At 44.4% G+C, this 21,190-nt stretch overlaps 1 protein-coding gene across 2 annotated transcripts in view; it reads right to left on the bottom strand.

The window, feature by feature from the left end:
* Positions 1-9,589: 9,589 nt before the first annotated feature.
* The window catches only part of LOC136004465 (Wilms tumor protein 1-interacting protein homolog), a 69,583-nt gene continuing 57,982 nt past the window's right edge, over positions 9,590-21,190 (bottom strand). For both annotated transcript variants that reach the window (XR_010608463.1, XM_065660954.1), the window contains one exon: positions 9,590-11,115. Coding sequence is in view for 1 of the 2 variants with exons in the window: in XM_065660954.1 (XP_065517026.1) it covers positions 11,075-11,115 (41 nt within the window). In the remaining variant the exon portion in view is untranslated. The remainder of the gene's footprint in view (positions 11,116-21,190) is intronic.

Here is a 21,190-nt window from a genome sequence, read left to right as displayed (position 1 = left end):
GTTGCTAAAATATTGTAACCAATGGTGGTCTTTATATACTTTGGAAGATCAGGAGAAATGGCCTAAAAATGGAACTCTGAATTATAATACATTGTTACAATTAATGTTGTTTTGAGGTGGCAAGGAAAATGGGATGAAGTAATGTATGCAGATATGTTTTTCACTTTAAGAAACCACTCGGAGTGACAGACGGAATGCAAAATTAACATAGCTCCGCCAGATCCTTTAATTTTGGCTTTGGAAAAGGACAGGGAAAAACTGAAAGTTAAGAAGGACAGATGTTGTTCAGCCTGTGATATTGGGGAAAGATACTTAAAGTTAAAAAACAGAGTAATCAGGAAGATAGGTTGGAAAATTATCACAATCACAAGTACCTCCAAGAGGAGCACCCTCTGCACTGGTCCTATCTGATATTGATAAGGAAGAAGAGATTGCTGTCACTGGCAACAAGCAGGAGATTCACATTCAGAGTTAAGAAAGGGTTAAACCAGAAGTGCTGTTGCAGAGGCAGGCATCTGCAGCCACTGCAGAGCAGGGTGAACAACTGTGAGAAAAAAAAAAAAGGGAAAACCAAGGGGGAAAGGAGGGGAGGTCATGCAGCTCCTGTGTTTGAGCAGGGGATGAGTGCTGGGGCAGGTGGACAAGTGGGAACAGACATGCTGACAGATGGGACTGAGGGCTTGTTGGATAAATGTGGACGGGAGTGAAGGAGGAAGCATAGGAATTGGGAACAGGTAGAAAAGAAAAAGCTGAGTCATCCTATAGCCACGGCTATGGTGACTGCTTTGAAACTGGTGGAGGATGTCGGGCGGAGGTGGAGGAGTGGGCTCTACTTCTGAGGAACCGGATCAGTGTGCATGCTATGGGGCGTTTGGATGTTGGAAGTGAGACTGCCCTGGGGAGGAGTGCCATAGGGTGGCTCGGGTTACTGAATTGGAACTAGACTGACAGGGACCTGGGGAATCTACCCTAGCAGATCCACTGGTTAAATTAAAACTAGGGACTAGAGGAAATAAAGTGGAATTTTTAATGGATACAGGAGCAACTTATTCAGTATTAAATCAGAGGGAAAAGAATTTGTTACAGTTGTGGGAGCTACTGGCTGCCAAGAAAAAAAAAAAAGAAAAAAAAAAAGATAAATTTAAAAATACAGATTATTAATTGAATGTGAATTGTAATATAATGCTCCTATCTGGACAATAAATAAATATGATGGGGAAAGTTTTAGGTTGATTCAAGATCTCAGAGCAATCAACAAAATTGAAAAGGATATTCATCCATTAGTAGCTAATCCGCATGACTTATTGACTAAATTTAATAATAATCAGAAATGTTTTGCCATCCTGGATTTAAAGGATGCTTTCTTTTGCTTACCGTTAGCCAAAGAAAGCCAAAATTATTTGCTTTCGAATGGGAAAATCCTGACACAGGAAGGAAAACTCAATTAACTTGGATGGTATTGCCTAAAGGGTTTACAAACAGTCCAACGATTTTTGGAAATCAGCTAGCATGAGAACTAGAATCATGGAAGCCACCTACTCAGATGGGACTCTGTTACAATATGTGGATGACCTATTAATTGCTACTGAAACAAAGGAAGAATGTATCCAGTAGACGGTGGAATTATTAAATTTTCTAGCACTGAATGCTTATCGGGTATCCAAACAAAAGGCCCAACTACTCCAAACCTGAGTTTCCTACTGTCGTGGTTTGAACCCAACCACAAACCTCGTTCACTCACTCCCCCCCCTTCTTGCCCTCCCCCTGCTCCTGGAGGGACGGAGAGGAGAATCGAAAAGAATGCAACTCCCACGGGTTGAGATAAGAACAGTTTAGTAACTAAGGTATAACACAAATCACTACTGCTACCACCAATAATAATAATGCTAAAGGAAATAACAAGAGGAAAGAATACAACATCTCAGCACCAGCTGACTGATAACTCGCCCCACTCCCCCCAGCCAAGCACCGACTGATACCTCGTCCAACCCTGCAGTCCCAACCCTTCCGGGTCCCTCCCCGTTACATCCCGGGCATGACGTGCTGTGGTATGGAATACCTCTTTGGCTAGCTTGGGTCAGGTGTCCTGTCTCTCCTTCCTCCTGGCCTCCCCTCCTCCCTGGCAGAGCATGAGGCTCAGAAAGTCCTTGGCCAGACCAAACATTCGAGCAGCAACTGAAAACATCAGCGTTATCAGCACTGTTCCCAGGCCAAAAGATCAAAGCACAGCACTGTACTAGCTCCTAAGAAGGAGAAAACTGACTGCTGCTGCTCAAACCAGGACATTATCCACCCCTTATTCCATACCATTCACGTCATGCTCAGATCCCACATCTTCAATATGCCATCACTCTTACATATATATATACATCTACATATACACAGAGAAAAACATCATTTCTTAGTGCATGGACCTATAAAGCTGCTGAGTCCATCTGGTCCATGATGTCAGGCTCCATCTCTTGTTACAGTCTCTCAGAGCAGGAGAGGCTGTGTGCAGTGTTCACACTCATGAATAACCTGGGCAATAGTGTCCATTGCTAAGTCCACCCCTCGATCATGAGTCCATCTCTATGTTGCATCTCTGCCCTGATGGCCTGAAGTGTCATGGCCCACCAGGCTCCAAATAATTCACTGTCCCCTTCAGCAGTTTCTGCAGCTTGTTGCTGGGGACTCCATAGAGCTGCCTTCCATCTCCAATGCTTCCAAAGCACTGGAGGGGCCCAGTGGACCAGGTACTCGCTCATACTGTCCCACACACCCTGCCACTCATGGCTGTCCAGCCTTGGGGAAGATCTCTTGGTCCTCCCATATTGTGGTCTAACCCCAGACAAGAAGCAAACCCGACTCTGCTTGACTTCTGAGATCAGACAAAATGGCCGTGGGTAGAACACACTCTGTGTGTGTGCCAACATGCTGATCCCCATCACAATCAGCAGGCAGGCCCCAAGGGTACCCACAGGCCATTCAAACCCTTCAGAACTCTCCAATGACGCTGCTGTACTTGTCCCTGGGGCTGGTGCAGCTGCTGTGCTTGCCGGCTCTCCCACCACCAGCTTCTCTCTTCCTGGGTGCTGCTTTTCCTCCTCTGCCGTGCTGGGAAATGCTGCCTGGGCTCCTGCATCCTCCTGCGGCTCTGCGGGCGGCTTCCGAGGGACGCTCTCGGCCGCCACGAGGCTCAGCTCCTTCGCGGGGCTGGGCTCGGCCGCAGGGCTCGGCTCCTCCGCGGGGCTCGGCTCCTTCGCCGCCTCCCCCCGCTGCTCAGCAGCCGCCTTCCTCCCGGCCTCGGGCCCCGCTTCCGCCGCCGCCTGGTCCCCGGGGCCGCTCTCCCGGGCCGCTTCGGCCGCCGCCGGCTCCCGGGGCCGCTCCCCCTTGGCTCCCCGCAGCTTCACAAAGACAGAGGCGAGGACAAGGGCCAGGATGGTGAAGAACAGCAGGACGGCCCGGTACAAGTCCACGGCCACGTCCATCCCTCCCTGCTCTTGGAGCCCACCCATATTACAAGCCATTGCCATAAAGTACAGTGAAACAAAAACCTTAGCCCAAGCCCCACACTTGATAAACACTACCACAGGGAATACCGGCTCTATGTAATGTACTACATTCTGAAGCTCTGAGAGCAAGAGAAACAACTTTGAGAGCCAATAAATCAGCACTGTGACGACTATTAATATGATCATCTCCGTCGTTATCTCAACCCTTCGTGCCCCACGTTGGGCGCCAAAAAGAACTGTCGTGGTTTGAACCCAACCACAAACCTCGTTCACTCACTCCCCCCCCTTCTTGCCCTCCCCCTGCTCCTGGAGGGACGGAGAGGAGAATCGAAAAGAATGCAACTCCCACGGGTTGAGATAAGAACAGTTTAGTAACTAAGGTATAACACAAATCACTACTGCTACCACCAATAATAATAATGCTAAAGGAAATAACAAGAGGAAAGAATACAACATCTCAGCACCAGCTGACTGATAACTCGCCCCACTCCCCCCAGCCAAGCACCGACTGATACCTCGTCCAACCCTGCAGTCCCAACCCTTCCGGGTCCCTCCCCGTTACATCCCGGGCATGACGTGCTGTGGTATGGAATACCTCTTTGGCTAGCTTGGGTCAGGTGTCCTGTCTCTCCTTCCTCCTGGCCTCCCCTCCTCCCTGGCAGAGCATGAGGCTCAGAAAGTCCTTGGCCAGACCAAACATTCGAGCAGCAACTGAAAACATCAGCGTTATCAGCACTGTTCCCAGGCCAAAAGATCAAAGCACAGCACTGTACTAGCTCCTAAGAAGGAGAAAACTGACTGCTGCTGCTCAAACCAGGACACCTACCAAGGATATGAAATAACAGGAGGACAGACAGAACTCAGAGCTGCTAGAAAAGAAGACATAGATGCCATTTTTCAGACTCCACTACCATCAGCTGTCAAGGAGCTCTGGACATTACTGGGAAAGACTTGATAGTGCAGACTTTGGATCCACTATATGAACTGTTGAAAGAAAAACCTCCCTCTTTAGAATGGACTGATACAGCAGAGGAGACTTTTAGAAATTTATAGATAGAGTTAATGAGAGCTCCAGCTCTGTCACTGCTGGATGTGACTAAATCCTTTTGACTATATTCCTATGAAGAACAGGGAATAGCTTTGGGGGGTCCTTGCTCAGAAACTAGGACCCTATAGAAGGGCAGTGGCATATTTTTCAAAACAGATGGATGAAGTGAGCAAAGGATGGCCCAGATGCCTATGAGCTATGGCGGCAGTTGTTATAAATATTGAAGAGTCTTGCAAATTCACCTTGGGACAAAAGATTACTGTACTAGTGTCCCATGTGGTATCAGCAGTCCTGGAACAGAAAGGAGCCCACTGGTTGTCTCCTTCATGTTTTTTAAAATACCAAGCCACCCTTGTGAAACAAGATGATATAGAAATTGTGGTCACTAATGTTGTGAATCCAGCTTCCTTTTTGCAGGAACAATTGACAGAACCACTAACACATGACTGCTTGGCCACTGTAGAGACTGTATATTCGAGCTGACCAGACTTGAAAGAAAAACCTCTGGAAGATGCTGATTCTTGGTTTACTGATGGTAGTAGCTTCATGAAAAATGGTGAATGAAAGGCAGGATATGCCATTACCACCACTTCACAGGTAATAGAACCTAAACCTTTACCCGCAAACACCTACGACCAAAATGCAGAAATAGTGGCATTAATGAGAGCCCCGGAATTGGCTAAAGACAAAAGGATAAATATTTGGACTGATTCTACATATGGATTTGGTGTGGTACATGCACATGGTGCCATCTGGAAAGAACGAGCACTTTTGGACATACAGGGGAAACAGATTAAACATACTACAGAAATTCTACAGCTACTGGAAGCTGTTCAGCTACCTGAAGAAGTAGCTATTATGTACTGTAGAGGGCATCAGCAAGGTAACTCTGACCAGGAAATAGGAAATAATTTGGCCGATTTTGAAGCCAAACAAGCAGCTGAACGATCATGTCCTTAATCCCTGATGGCAAACTAACAATTGAGAAATCTAAACCTAGTTATTCAAAGGAGGATAGAAAATTGATTGAAGATCTAAAAGGATAGGAAAACAAAGAAGGTGGGTTTCAGGTACCTGATGGGCGAATTGTAATCTCCTATAACCAACTCTGGAAGTTAGTTCAGGAGGAACATAATAAAACTCATTGGGGTAGTAACTCTTTGTATAAATACTTAAACAAACAATTTGTAGGAAGGAATCTATATACTGTAGTTCAATTAGTGACAAAACAATGTCAGCTATGTCTTAAGAATAATCCTAAAACTGAAAGTGGAAATCAAATTAGGACTACTGGGAGAGGAATTTATCTGGGACAGCATTGGCAAATAGATTTTCCTGAATTACTTAGAAAAGGAGGTTATCGATATTTGTTGGTGTTAAAGGATACTTTTTCAGGCTGGCCAGAAGCATTCCCTTATAAGATAAATAATGCAAGACAAGTGATTAAAACATTATTTAATGAGATAACACCTCATTTTGGAGTACCAGCGGCAATTTCTTCAGACCGAGGTTCACACTTTAGTGCAAAATTGTTACAAGAAATTAGCAAAAAAATTAGAAATTGATTGGCAGCTACACGTTCCATGCAGGCCTCAGGCCTGTGGGCAAATAGAAAGAATAAACCATCTGATCAAACAACAGATTAATAAAATATGTCAGGAAACAAATTTATATTGGTACCAAGCCTCACCACTGGCTCTACTAAGAATTCGAACTAAACCTCGGTCGAAAGAAGAGGTTAGCCCATTTGAAATTTTATACGGAAAATCATATCAGTCCCAGTTTAAAGGATAAAGTCTTCAGGAAGTGGGAGGCTATCTCCGACAGTTTCTGATCAGTCTTGGAAAACAATTAGAAGAGATGCATAAGAGAATATTAGGGACAAGAGCAAGAGGTTTAGATTATCCTATTCACCCTTTCAGATCTGGAGACTGGGTTTATGTTAATCTTTCAGGAGATCCTCTACAGGAGAAGTAGAGTGGACTGTACTAGGTATTACTGACCACCTTTACAGCAGTAAAGATAAAGGAACAACCTGCTTGAATACATTATTCAAGAATAAAGAAAGCACCAGAGCCAGAGAAGACATGGCAGATCGAACCTTCAGTACTCTTACATATGAAATTGCGTCGGTCATAATTTGGACTTATATGATAACTGGCGTACAAGCTTGGGACCAAAATTTATTCCTGAAATTAGTGTAGAATGTTGCTAAGGTTTTTAATCGTAGTGACTGTTGGGTGTGTGCACAGTTGCCTTAATCAGGAGAAAATCTGGATCTTCCATTAATTTGAGTTCCAATTCCTAACGCTATCTCATGGACAAATTTGTGGGTGAAGACTAGCAATCTACATCTGAGGGAAAGTTCAAAATTTGGATAGTTAATCCTAATCCAGGTAATAAATATTATACCTGTGCACAAAGATGTATTACACCAGGAACCAGAGTAGGAGATCAGTACCCTTATGCCATCAAGCTATCAAGGGGTGGAAGCCATTTGTATTTCTGGAGGGACAGGAGGATTTCAAGAGTTGACTGTAATGGAGGCTGAAATCAGCCTAACTGGGAAGGAGTGGCAAAAGCACCCTATTGTGACTGGTCCAGAGGCTCCATGAAAACCAATGGGCTTTTGGTATTGCTGCCTTGGAGAAGGAGGAAATTAAGCAGCTGTCCACCTTGCCTGGTCTCTCAGAGGATCCTTCTGTTGTGGGGTTGGTGAAGGTTGAAGAACAACAAGTGCCAGTTGTGACCACAACAGTGCACCAGCAGCAATATCGCACCAATTGAGATTCCCTGATTCACATCCATAAGCTGATCTGCTACTGCTGAACCCAGGAAACACGGCACTCTAGAAAGAATTGAGTCAGACAGTGGGAATCATTTCGAGAATAAACTTATAGACAGTTGGGCCAATGGGCAAGGCATCAAGTGGGTATATGTCCTTGGTTTAGCAGTAGCAGTCATTTTTCTCCTTCTTAGTAGCTGGTGCAGTGCTGTGATTTTTGGCCTGGGAACAGTGCTGATAATGCCGATGTTTTCAGTTGCTGCTCAAATGTTTGGTCTGGCCAAGGACTTTCTGAGTCTCATGCTCTGCCAGGGAGGAGGGGAGGCCGGGAGGAAGCAGTGACAGGACACCTGACCCAAACTAGCCAAAGAGGTATTCCATATCACAGCACGTCATGCCCGGGATGTAACTGGGAGTTACCCGGAAGGGCTAGTGGGACTGCAGGGTTGGAGCTTGGCTGGGGGAATGGGGTGAGTTATCGGTCAGCTGGTGTTGAGGTTTTGTATTCTTTCCTCTTGTTATTTCCTTTATCGTTATTATCATTGGTGGTAGCAGTAGTGATTTCTGTGATACCTTAGTTACTAAACTGTTCTTATCTCAACCCGTGGGAGTTGCATTCTTTTCAATTCTCCTCTCCATCCCTCTGGGAGTAGAGGGAGGGAAAGAAGGGGGGGAGTGAGTGAACAAGCTGTGTGGATCGGTTTAAACCACGACAGTATATCACAGCCCCTATCATGCACCAGCCTCTGGGAAAATTGAACGCTACAATGGGCTGTTAAAAACTACTCTGAGACCAGTGGGTGGTGGGTCTTTGAAACATTGGAATGCACATTTACCAAAAGCCACCTGGTTGCTCAACACTAGGGGATTTGACAACAGGCAATCAGAACTTCTACGTACTGTAGAGAGGGATAAAGTTCCTGTGACATAAAGAATTTGTTGGGGAAGGCAATCTGGGTTATTCCTGCTTCAGGTAAAGGCAAACCCATTCATGGGATTACTTTTGTTCGGGGACCCATATATACTTGTGTGTCAGGGACAATAGATAAAGGTCTGTGGTGAAGCACACAAAGGTAGAAAAGTACTGTTTGCCTGCTTTGGCTCCTCCCTGAAGTGTTCTGCTTTGGCTGCTCCCCAGAAAGTCCAGCTTTGTTTCCTGCTTGGAAAGTTCTACTTTAGAACTCACTGAAAAAGTCCTGACCATTGGAGAGCTTTCTAGATATTGCTGGCCACTTTGTCTGATATAGGCTGGCCCCCTGTGTCAGTATGAGTGTGCATTTTTGCTAGTATAAAAGCCCGAGCCTCATGCGATGTGAAGGAGGCAGAATCTCATATCACCCAGGTCAACGTTGCCTCCGAAGGGATGCCCGCTAAGGTTGAGCCTGCCACCTTGCACTGCGGTGACGTTTCTCGGAGCTGGTTTCCTGACTGTCTTCACAGGGTCCTTGGGATTGGTAAGATAACCAAACATCAGAAGTATCCTTTACTGTATTTGCTAATATCTCTATATTTACCTATATTAATAAACTAGCTATGAGTTCTCTATTTGTGCTTCGTTTCTCTCACCTGGAATCCTCGAACTCTGGAACATAAATGGTGACGAGGATGGGATTCCAGGTCTGAGAGAGCGTGAGAGAAATAGTTGAGTATAACAAGAATTAGGGGGACCGGGTAGCGGAGTACACGGATACCAGGTTATGTCACATATTACTACGAAGTGAGGGTGCACAGCTACCGGATTGCGCTGCGTTCTGTATGTGGGGCCGTGTAGTGGGGGTGCACAGATATCGGATTGCATCTCGTTCTATACACGGTGTTGTGTAGTGGGGGTGCACAGATATTGGATTGTGTCATGTTGTGTACGTGAGGCTGCGTAGAAGGTAATGATTGTCTGGATTTTGCTTGTGTTTCAAGTATTGTAGTTCTGTGGAGCGTGCTTGTGGGATCCCTTGTATGTGTGTGTTGAGGGCAGGGCTTGGTCAGTGAAGTGTATAGCTGCACCAAGAGATGCTGTTCTGAGTATTTTTATTGTCGGGCCCCTGTAGAAATTTTTAATGGGTAGCAGATTAACATTCCGGGCAAGAAAGGGTTAAAGCAGAAGTGTGGTTGCCAGTAGGCATTTATAGCTGCTGCTGAGCAGGCAGGCACTAGTAGCTGCTGAGGAGCAGGCCTTCATTTTTAGCAGCTGGGACTTGAAGGAAAAAAAAAGAAAAAAAGAGGGGGTGGTAATGAAGCACGAAATCAGACTCTACAACTCAGAGAGAGGTATAAAGCAGGTATGTTTATTACAGCGCCGGGTGCAAAGGAGATCGCTCCTCCTAACTTGCACACCGAGGGGTTAAGCAAGCAGATATTTATTACACGCAAACATGCATATTCATTAGGTTCCGAGAGTTCGGCAGGGATATTACAATTAGTTTAGGTACTCATTGTCATAAGTCTCCTCCCTTTTGGCACTGCCCTCCGATGGTCGTGGGCAGGGGTCTTCAAGATGAAGTAAGCAGTCTTCCTCATGTGGGCAGGGGTATTCAAGATGAGGTAAGCAGTCTTCCTCAGGGTGCACTTTTCACCTCTGGCACAGTTGGGTGCCCCAGTAATCACAAATTAGCTGAAACCAGCCGTATCTGCAAGTTTCTGATAGCTGGCAAAGATTTAGAACAGTGTGACCTTCATACAAAATTTATTGCAAGCAGAACAGGATGGGCAGACAAGGAGTATCCTAAGCTAGCAGATGTTCAGGAGTCACTGTCTCCAAACTAACTGATAATTAGAAGGATGGTAAGAAATAATTCACTCATTAGAAGGATGAAAAGAAACAATTCACTCTTGTTAGTAAGACTACTAAATTCTGTTATCACACCACAGGCTTCCAACACAAACATTGTTCTCTATCTTAGACCTAAGTTAAGTTAAAAGTATTTTAACCCTATGTTTTCCAGGCAGTTGCTTTCCTTATATCAGTAAAAAGGCAGTGAGCCCTTTTAGTTATTTGTTAGGTTTGGGTAACCATGTTCAAAAAGAAGCTGCCTTCTGATTCAATTCCCGGTGCTCCCGCGGTGGAACAGCCAGGATGGAAATTGGAGCCATGGAGTGCTTTGTGGGATAGGATAAGACAAAGGAAAATGTTGCAACGGAGTCACCTGGCTAGGTGAGCAGTCAGTCTGGTTATGGGGCAGGCAGTGTCTGCAGAAGGGGCCATAGTCAAGTTACTGTTAAAGATTCTCTCTACCAGAGGCATTAAGTTTGACTAAAGCCTTGTAAAGCACCTATTGTTGTGGTGCAAGGACAGAGGGTACTCCCCGGAACCACAGACAGTGTTTGATATGGGGACTTGGGAAAAGATTGGCGCCCGAATAGGAGGAACTCGGGCTAATCCGTTGGAGTCGGCAGCCGGTGGCGTAGCTTGGCTGAACTCAGAGGAGTCCGGTGGGGGAGCACCGAAGTCGTCCGGACAAGCTGTGTGGTCCGGTTGATATGCTGGAGGGAAGGGATGCCATCCAGAGGGACCTTGACACGCTTGTAAGGTGGGCTGATGCCAACCTTATGAAGTTCAACCACGACAAGAGCAAGGTCCTACACCTGGGTCGGAGCAATCCCAGGCACAGCTACAGATTGGGCAAAGAAGATGTACTCCTGGGGAAGATGTTGAACTTGCTACGTAGGAGAGCTTCATTCACATTACAGGTACAATTATCTTGTCTGTGAGGTCTGGTGCCACTCTTCCATGTCCAGTGCACAAGCGAGATATCAGTCCTTTTCAGATATCTTCTTGGGGCAATGGCATTGGCCTGAGGGACCATAAGACATATGAGGACAGCTAGGATCTGTAGTTTTTTTAAGACACAAAACTAAAACATAAAAGTATAATTCTCAGTGGCAATAGTTTCAGCCAGCTCAGGTGTGCTGTTTAGATCCAAACTTTAGCTCCACTATTCAACTGATTAGTGGATCCTAATTCAGAGTTCCTTCGAGCTGTGGTTATCTGTGAGCCTTCCCCCTCACTCGCATTTTCAACACAGGCAAAATCAGTATTTGGGCAACACAGTCTCATGGCTGAATTAAGATATCTTGATCTCTGCTCTTCAACAAAATCACCTTGATCTCCCCTTGGTAATCTGAATCAATGATGCCCCCAAGTATTTGAATACCTTTGAAGGCTGAAGTGGACCTTGGGGCTGTCAAACCAACTTAAAAGGCCATATAGGATTAGTAGTTGTTGGTTTTAACACTCCCATATCTAATAAATCTTTGATATTCTGTGAAATCTCTTCACGTCCTCCTGGTATACGATATTGTTTCGTTGTTATTACCTTGGTGGCAGATAGGATTTGCATCAGAGACATTTTAACTTTCCCAACTAAAACTGGCTGAGCTGATACATATGTCTTGGTTCTGAATTGATACTTACCATCAGGTAAGCATAAAGTCAATACTTTTAAAATATCAATTCCAATTATCTATTCAAGGATAGGAACAATCATCACTGAATAAGTTTGTTTTGTCAGAGTGCAAATTTTAATCTCAAATTTTTTGCCTGTACTGCTTCTATTTGTTTGCCACCTAATCCAGTAATCTAAAACTTTTGCCCTTTAAATTATTTGGTTTTAGGATTACACTAAATAAAAGAGGCTTCTGCTCCAGTATCAATGAGGGCCTTAACAGTTTGACAAGAAGAGCGTGTAGCAAGCTCACTGCCCTGGACTTCAAAAGAGCAGACTTGGGCCTCTTCAGGAGCCTGATTAGTAAGGTTCCATGGGATATAGCCATGGAGGGCAGGGGGGCTCAAGACTCTTGGCTGATACTCAAGGATCACCTGCTACAAGCTCAGGAGTGCTGCATCCCAACTAGAAGGAAGTGCAGCAGGAGGGCCAGGAGACCTCCTTGGATGGATAAGGAGCTGCTGAGGAAAATTAAAAGGAAAAAAGAGGCTTATAAAAAATGGAAGCAAGGACAGGCGGCCTGGGTAGAGTACAGGGATGTTGTCTGGGAAGCTAGGGACCAGGTTAGGAAGGCTAAGGCCCAGTTAGAATTAAACCTAGCCAGGGATGTTAAGGATAATAGGAAGGGATTCTACAGGTACATAGCAAACAAAAAACAGACCAGGGACAAAATAGGCCCCCTGAGGAAGCTTTTGGGAGAACTGGCTACACAGGATTTGGAGAAGGCTGAGGTTCTGAATGACTTCTTTGCCTCGGTCTTCACTGGCAAAGGCTCTGACTGCACCACCCAGGTCTTAGAAAGTAGATGCAGATGCAGGGGCTGTGAGAATGAAGACCTTGGGCCCACTGTAGAAGAGGATCTGGTTTGAGACCATCTTCAAAATCTGAACGCACACAAGTCCGTGGGACCTGATGGAATCCATCCGCGGGTCCTGAAGGAGCTGGCAAATGAAGTTGCTAAGCCACTGGCCATCATATTTGAAAAATCATGGCAGTCAGGTTAAGTTCCCAATGACTGGAAAAAGGGAAATATAAGTCCCATTTTCAAGAAGGGATAAATGGAAGACCTGGGGAATTACAGACCAGTCAGTCTCACCTCTGTGCCTGGTAAAATCTTGGAGCACATTCTCCTGGACAACATGCTAAGGCACATGAAAAACAACAAGGTGCTTGGTGACAGCCAGCATGGCTTCACTAAGGGGAAATCCTGCCTGACCAATTTGGTGGCCTTCTATGATGGGGCTACAGAATTGATGGATAAGGGTAAAGCAGTTGACGTCATCTACCTGGACTTGTGCAAAGCGTTTGACACTGCCCCACACGACATCCTTCTCTCTAAATTGGAGAGATATCAATTTGATGGATGGACCACTCGGTGGATAAAGAACTGGCTGGACGGCCGCACGCAAAGGGTTGTGGTCAATGGCTCGATGTCCGGCTGGAGACCGGTAACGAGTGGTGTCCCTCAGGGATCGGTGTTGGGACCGGTCTTGTTTAACATCTTCGTCGCTGACATGGACAGTGGGATTGAGTGCGCCCTCAGCAAGTTTGCCAATGACACCAAGCTGTGTGGTCCGGTTGATATGCTGGAGGGAAGGGATGCCATCCAGAGGGACCTTGACACGCTTGTGAGGTGGGCTGATGCCAACCTTATGAAGTTCAACCACGACAAGTGGAAGGTCCTACACCTGGGTCGGAACAATCCAAGTCACAGCTACAGACTGGGCAAAGAAGAGGTTCAGAGCGGCCCTGCAGAGAAAGACTTGGGGGTGCTGGTCGATGAGAAAATGAACATGAGCCGGCAGTGGGCGCTCGCAGCCCAGAAAGCCAACCGTATCCTGGGCTGCATCAAAAGGAGCGTGACCAACAGGTTGAAGGAGGTGATCCTGCCCCTCTACTCTGCTCTTGTGAGACCTCACCTGGAGTATTGTGTGCAGTTCTGGTGTCCTCAACATAAAAAGGACATGGAACTGCTGGAACAAGTCCAGAGGAGGGCCACGAGGATGATCAGGGGACTGGAGCACCTCCCGTATGAAGACAGGCTGAGGAAGTTGGGGCTTTTCAGCCTGGAGAAGAGAAGGCTGCATGGAGACCTAATAGCAGCCTTCCAGTACCTGAAGGGGGCCTATAGGGATGCTGGGGAGGGACTCTTTTTCAGGGACTGTAGTGACAAGACAAGGGGCTACGGGTTAAAACTTAAACAGGGGAAGTTTAAATTGGATATAAGGAGGAAATTCTTTCCTGTTAGGGTGGTGAGACACTGGATTGGGTTGCCCAGGGAGGTTGTGAGTGCTCCATCCCTGGCGGTGTTCAAGGCCAGGTTGGATGAAGCCTTGTGTGGGATGGTTTAGTGAGGGGTGTCCCTGTCCATGGCAGGGGCGTTGGAACTAGATGATCTTGAGGTCCTTTCCAGCCCTAACTATTCTATGATTCTATGATTAATATCTATTTTTCCAATAAATTTGAAGCTCTATGTAAGGACGATGGTCTCTCCTTGCCTATCCTTGTGCTGGAGCATGGCCCTCATCTCAGTCCATTTTTAATTCTCTTAATTGTTTTAACATTTTAACATCTGGCCATAGATAAAGACTGTTGTACTGATCCCATCCCTTTTCATCCCCTGGAACCGTTGACTTGCCAATGGGTAGCCCTCCATCAGTAAGTGTACCATCCTGTTAAGGCTCGAAGGGGGGAGCAGAAGGTTGAATTACTTCATCTGTCATGTCATCAACTTTTATGAGCTTGAATTGTTTACCCTTTTCACAGATTTATGCAACCCATGTTGCTTGTACAACCTCCACATTTCATTGGTGGGATTCCCATCAATCTTATCTCGAGCCATCCCATCTTCCAGCAAGGCAGAAAACATATACCCCCGAGAGAGTCAATTCTCTTTCATCTCACCCCTCCAATTATCATCTCTCATGTTTTGGATGGGGCTCCATTGCCCCATATCTCCTAACTGCTGGATTTTTTTCTATGATTTGTCCTATGGGGTTTCCAGTTTCATTTATTGATAGTCATCATAATGCCTTTATATACCAGTGGTGCAGTCCTAATAATCCTGTTCTGAATTGGAACTGATAGTGGAGCCTCCAGCATAGCATCTGCATCTCCAATAAAAACAGCAGTCTGCATTCCTTTCCCCTTAACACACTGAACACTATCCCATAAAGTATACCAAGGCCAATGTGCACTGAGCCATTCCCCTTCAGTGGGGTATTTTCTGTTACAGCCTTCCGCCACCACTGCTAATAAATTAGTCTCATCCTCGGCGCCTCAGACGGCATTCTGAACTAATGAGTGGAAGCTTAACATTACAAATCTTCTAGCATCATCTGGATCCAATTTAACTCCCAAAGCCCCTAAAGCATGCAACATGACAATCCAAGAAAGCAAAGATTCTCCAGGCTTTTGTTTGAACCTGTCCATAATGTCATTAATTTTGTGCTTAGTGAAATCTTCTAGAACATCCCGTGTAACTGGACAATCTAGTGGGTTGTGTTCCAATTTTCTCCGTAATATTGGCTTTGCTTCAACAATCACCTCACCCTCTGAACTACTATCCAAATTGGTTGAATCCCACACATCTCCATCCCATTTCTCAGGGTCCCAATTCCTTCCTGCCTCTGTGATCACTGCATGTGCTTTTTTCTGGTTTACTCGACTCCTTCACTTTCAATATTTATATTGGGCGACCCAAATAGCCACTTTTTCTACTACTGTTTGATAAGTGCCCAATTTATCAGTTAGTAATCTATTTTGGCATTGTAACATAACTATTTTCCCCTACAGTTCACAAACTTGATTTTCCATATCCATCTTCTCCCTCTGTATTTGCTCTCTCTGCTGATGCTGCTTTCAGTATACAGCCAGCAGAATCCACCCGCATCTCCCCAGAGCAATTAATTCCTCTCCTTTTTCTACTGAAACTTTTTGCAAACATTTAACTGCATCAGGAGGTTCTGCCTCATTCAAACAGGAAGCCAAATTCTCACATAAACCATAACACAACCGTTCAGCAGCTATGTTACGATAAGGTAATTGTTCCTAGCCAGGGATATCCAGCTTTATCATTTTAGGAATCTTTATCTTAAAAAATGCCATTTTGCTTTATATCCTGCCAACTACAAGAGAGATTAAGAAGAAATACATCACCAATTACCACTGAATCATCCTCCAGGCCCACACTTCCAGCTGGGAAGCCCCATTGCAGCTGATGCCAGGAGTCTCAGGTAATTGGGAAAATTACTGCATGGTGCATCCACCCATAGTTGAGGCTTCAGATTCAGCCACAAGAGGGTCCTGCTTTCATGCCCTTAGAAAAACAACCAGCTTTATGCCAGATCTCTAATTTTTCACTTGTGGGGCCATGCAGTTTCTCATGATCTCACTGTTGTCCACGCCAAGAGCGTTGGCCAGGCACCTCAGTGTGGCCAAGTATGAAGGTCATAGAACAGCTGCACACCTATGTTTTCCTGTTGCTTTCCGACAGTCGCAATGAACATAAACATATGTATTCTACACTTCAAAAACATACTTTTCTATGTCTGTCAGTCATGAGAGGGAATAAACTCTCAGCTAGGTTCCCATCCATTATATGGGGTCAGCAGTATTTCTGCAAAATTTTAGATGGACACCAGTATAAATGCCAGTAAGTAACAAGTGTATAATTTTCTAAATGCTTCATTTAAACCAGAAAAATATAGGATGTACTTTTATTTCATTCATGAAGAATTATAAACCTCTCACATCCATAAATATGTGATATTAGAATGAAATTACCTTTTTATGGTGTCATATATCCATTCACACTTATTTCAACTTAATATATTCCCTTCTATTAGTACTTGAATAACTCTGGCAAAGAGGACAGAGTCTCATCAAAGCTTATAATGAGGATAGTTCACTACTTCCAAGAAAGACACAAGATTATCAAAACAAAAGTGGCTAGTTCTGATCTCACATAATGCAGTTCATTGGCAAGTCAAATTAAATGAGTTTACAAGAGCAGAACAATCAGAATCAGGCTAAAAAAAGTTCAGAATTTTAAATATGATTTAAAACAATAGTTACAACTACTAAAAAAATATAAACATAATTACTCTGAGAAGCTGCATATCTCCTGTTGCTACAAACAGTGAATTTGCAAAGCCCCTTTTTATATCTTTCTTTAGCTTCCAGAATGACTTTCTGATGGTCACACTGGTACGGACAACTTTGCAACATCCTGGTAAAGGTTTCACTATTAAAGGACAGTCCTCCTGCTCTACAACCTGAATAAAAAATAAGTTATTGTAGAAACAGCAAGCACGAATGCTACAGAAGCCATCACATAGTCCAGTGTGTTATTTTGCCCACTATGATCTACCATTTAACCTCCAGTTTTCCATATAGAATCATGGAATAATAAGGGTTGGAAAGGACCTTAAGATCATCTAGTTCCAATCCCCCTGCCATGAGCAGGGACACCTCACATTAAACCATGTCACCCAAGACTCCATCCAACCTGGCCTTGAACACTGTCAGGGATGGAGTATTCACATCTTCCTTGGGCAACCCATTCCAGTGCCTCACCACCCTCACAGTAAAGAACTTCTTCCTTATATCTTCCTTATATTGGGGGTTGAGTAGCTGCGCTGTCTATTTCTTTGCCATGAAATTCAAAGTCATCTTTTTGCCCTTGGAGATGCTGGATAGTGTTGAACAGGGCATAGGTGTAGGCATAAGCCAAGCCCCAGCATGTTGCAGCAAGTTGTCCCTCTCTGGTATTGCCAGGATGACAGCACACCTCATTTAAGTGTTTTACTGTTTTTTCTGGATTTTGAACTTGTTCAGGGCTTAAGTTCCAAAGCACTGAAGGGGACAACTGACCTAGATATTTGCCCATAACATCCTACACACCCTGCCACTCATGACTGTCCAGCCTCAGGGAAAATCTCTTGGTGGTCCTCTTAGATCGTCTTTTAACCTTAGACAAGACCCGAGCCCCACCCTGCTTAACTTTCGAGATCAGACAAAATAGGGCGTTCTCAAAGTGGGATGGCTGTGGGTAAAACACATGCTGTATTTGTGGCAACATGATGATCCCCAGAACAAGCAGCAGGCAGGTTTCAAGGGTATTCAAAGGCCATCCAAAACCTTTAGAATTCTCAAAAGCTGCTGTAAATAGCCTGGTGGGGGAGCAGAGGGTGTGAGGGTATGTCTTCATAGGTTGACCACCCAAGAGATGAGAAAAGAAAGATGTGTAATTTTTAAAAATTCCCATTACATGCCTCCTAGAGTATAGAGGTGATGGCCATGCTGAGAACGCATGCCAGACCAGTTTCATGATCAATGATTCTATTGTATCACAAGTCATTACCATGAAGTACAGCAAAAAAAGGACCTTAGCCCAGGCCCCCCAGGTGATAACACTAAATCAGCAAATACTGTCTCTAAGTAAGGTACAACATGCTGAAACTTTGTCAGAGCAAATAAATAAACATTGTGACAAGTGACTATTAATCTGAAACAGTGAATAGTTATCACAAATACTATTAGACACACTCTGGTCAGATCTGTCTTTATCTCAACCAAATCTTGCCCCAAGTTGAGCACCAAAAAGAACTGTCATGGTTTAAGCCCAGCCGGTAACTCAGAAGCATGCAGCAGCTTGCTCACTCTCCGCCTTCTTCCTCCCCTTGCTCCTGGAGGGATGGGGAGGAGAATCAAAAGAATATAACTCCTACAGGTTGAGATAAGAACAGTCCAGTAACTAAGGTATCATACAAAACTACTACTACTACTACCACCAATAATAACAACGATAAGCTGGGTCTCTTTAGCTTGGAGAAGAGGAGACTGAGGGGTGACCTCATCAATGTTTACAAATATGTAAAGGGTAGGTGTCAGGATGATGGAGCTAGGCTTTTTTCAGTGATATCCAGTGATAGGACAAGGGGCAATGGGTGTAAACTGGAACATAGGAAGTTCCACGTTAACATCAGGAAGAACTTCTTTACTGTAAGAGTGACAGAGCACTGGAACAGGTTGCCCAGGGGGGTTGTGGAGTCTCCTAGACTGGAGATATTCAAGGCCCGCCTGGACAAGTTCCTGTGTGATGTACTGTAGGTTACCCTGCTCTTGCAGGGGGGTTGGACTAGATGATCTTTTGAGGTCCCTTCCAACCCTTGGGATTCTGTGATTCTGTGATTCTGTGATAAGGGAAATAACAAGGGGAGAGTACATAAAACTAAAAGGGGAAAAGGAAAAGAAAACAATGAACACAAGTGATGCACAGTACCATTGCTCACCATCTGCCGACCGATACCCAGCCAGACCCGAGCAGCGATCTAACATTTCCAGGTAAGTGCCCCCAGTTTATATACTGGGCATAACGTGCTGTGGCATGGAATACCCCTTTGGCTAGTTTGGGTCAGGTATCCTGTCTTTGCTTCCTTCCAGCTTCCAGTGCCACTTCTCACTGGCAGAGCACAAGACTGGAAAAGTCCTTTATCAGAGTAAGCATTACTTAGCAACAATTAAAAACATAACTGTGTTATCAGCACTGTTTTCAGACTGAAGTCGAAAACACAGTACTGCACGAGCTATTAAGGAGGAAAATAACTGCTACAGCTGAACCCAGGACTTACATTCATGTGAAAAGTTAAAATCAATTAAAAAAAAAAAGAAAGCTAAAATATGTATTAGAAGAAAAGAATAATAAATATTATTCTGGTAAAATTGTACACAATATAAAATTCTAAAACTATGTAGTTAAGTTATGCATTTTACATAATGAAATCTGTCACTTGATTATACATACATTTTGATAAAAAGCAGTGATAAAAGCACACAAGCTTAATTAAAATCTCATTAAGAACAAGTTAGAATATAATGCACGCAAGACAGCTGCACAAGAGCAGGGTCCAGCCAGCCACATTTGTGTGAGAGCAATGAGCAAGAGAACAGTGAATGACTAAACAAGGCTCTATCTTTCTCTTCCCATGAAGGGAAGCAATTGAATATGAGGTGTCCTGGGTTCAGCAGTATCAGTCATTTTTTCTCCTTCTTAGTAGCTGGTGCAGTGCTGTGGTTTTGACTTTCAGCCTGGGAACAATGCTGATAACACCCATGTTTTTAATTGTTGCTAAGTAATGTTTACTCCGATCAAGGACTTTCTGAGTCTCATGCTCTGCCAGGGAGGAGGGGAAGCTGGAAGGAAGCAGAGACAGGACACCTAACCCAAACAGTCCAAAGGGGTATTTCATATCACAGTATGTCATGCCCAGTATATAAACTGGGGGCAGTTACCCGGAAGGCCCAAATTGCTGCTCGGGTTGGGCTGGGTATCGATCAGCAGGTGGTGAGCAACTGTATTCTCTCACCTTGTTATTTCCCTTATCATTATTGTTATTGGTGGTAGCAGAAGTGGGTTTGTATGGTACCTTAGTTACTGGACTGTTCTTATCTCAACCCATGGGAGTTACATTCTTTCGATTCTCCTCCCCATCCCTCTGGGAGCAGGGGGAGGAAGGGTGGGAGTGAGCGAGTGGCTGCATGGTTCTGAGTTACCAGCTGGGGTTAAACCACGACACGAGGGGAGAAAAGCAGGGGGTGGAGGCTTTTTTCTGTAGTTCATAGGCAATCCCATTTCAATTTTTTGCAGAGCAGATCTGTAACTGCTGTTTTCCTAGTAAGAGCATATTACAGAAGTCTTTGTGGTTTCACCCAAACCAATGGGTGAAATTTTGATCTACTAAATCAGTGAGAATTTTGAGGCAAAAATGATGGATGCGTTTTCATCACTGTGTTGAAGGCATTAGACCATAGCCTGTACCAGCTTGCTATACAATGTCAGAAGCTACCATTCAGAGGAAAAGATCAGAAGCTTTTATTACTACCATGTCTATCATCTTTGATCTGTGGCTTCAAAAACACTTCCACAAAATATTCTCTAGTGAGTCACCAAAAGGCTATGCCGTTTTGCTAGCAGAAAAAGACCTACTTAGTAACAGCTAATGTAAAAGGCTGGCATTAAATTTGGAAATTACTAAAGAAAAGCAACTTAGTATTTCTGCTTAGGTGCCAGACACTTTACTTGAAGAATAGACTGATTTTTTACACAATCAGTTCTTTCACTCATAGTGTGACTTTGAAGTAGGCTGTCTGTTTTCAGTTCATTAACTGAACACAATATTCCTCTGTTTGCTTTGTCTCACAGAAGCATTTACTAGATTCATAGTGTTCACTACTTAATTTTTCAGTGCAGAAGAATTTACAGATGGAGGAAGAACCTAATCATCCAACTGTGGGCAATGTATTTCTTTATGGTTTTTTGCTATGTAAGTTTTTGGATCAGCAGGATTCACCTCATAGTATTTTGATGCTTCAGTACTGGCTTCTGAAGATCTTTCTACAAATACTCTTCCTTGCACTCTTT

This window comes from Lathamus discolor, chromosome W (genome assembly GCF_037157495.1).
Source record: "Lathamus discolor isolate bLatDis1 chromosome W, bLatDis1.hap1, whole genome shotgun sequence".
NCBI classification, from domain to species: domain Eukaryota; kingdom Metazoa; phylum Chordata; class Aves; order Psittaciformes; family Psittacidae; genus Lathamus; species Lathamus discolor.
The sequence above is the reverse complement of the archived record's forward strand: the minus strand, read 5'-3'. Positions and strand labels throughout refer to the sequence as shown.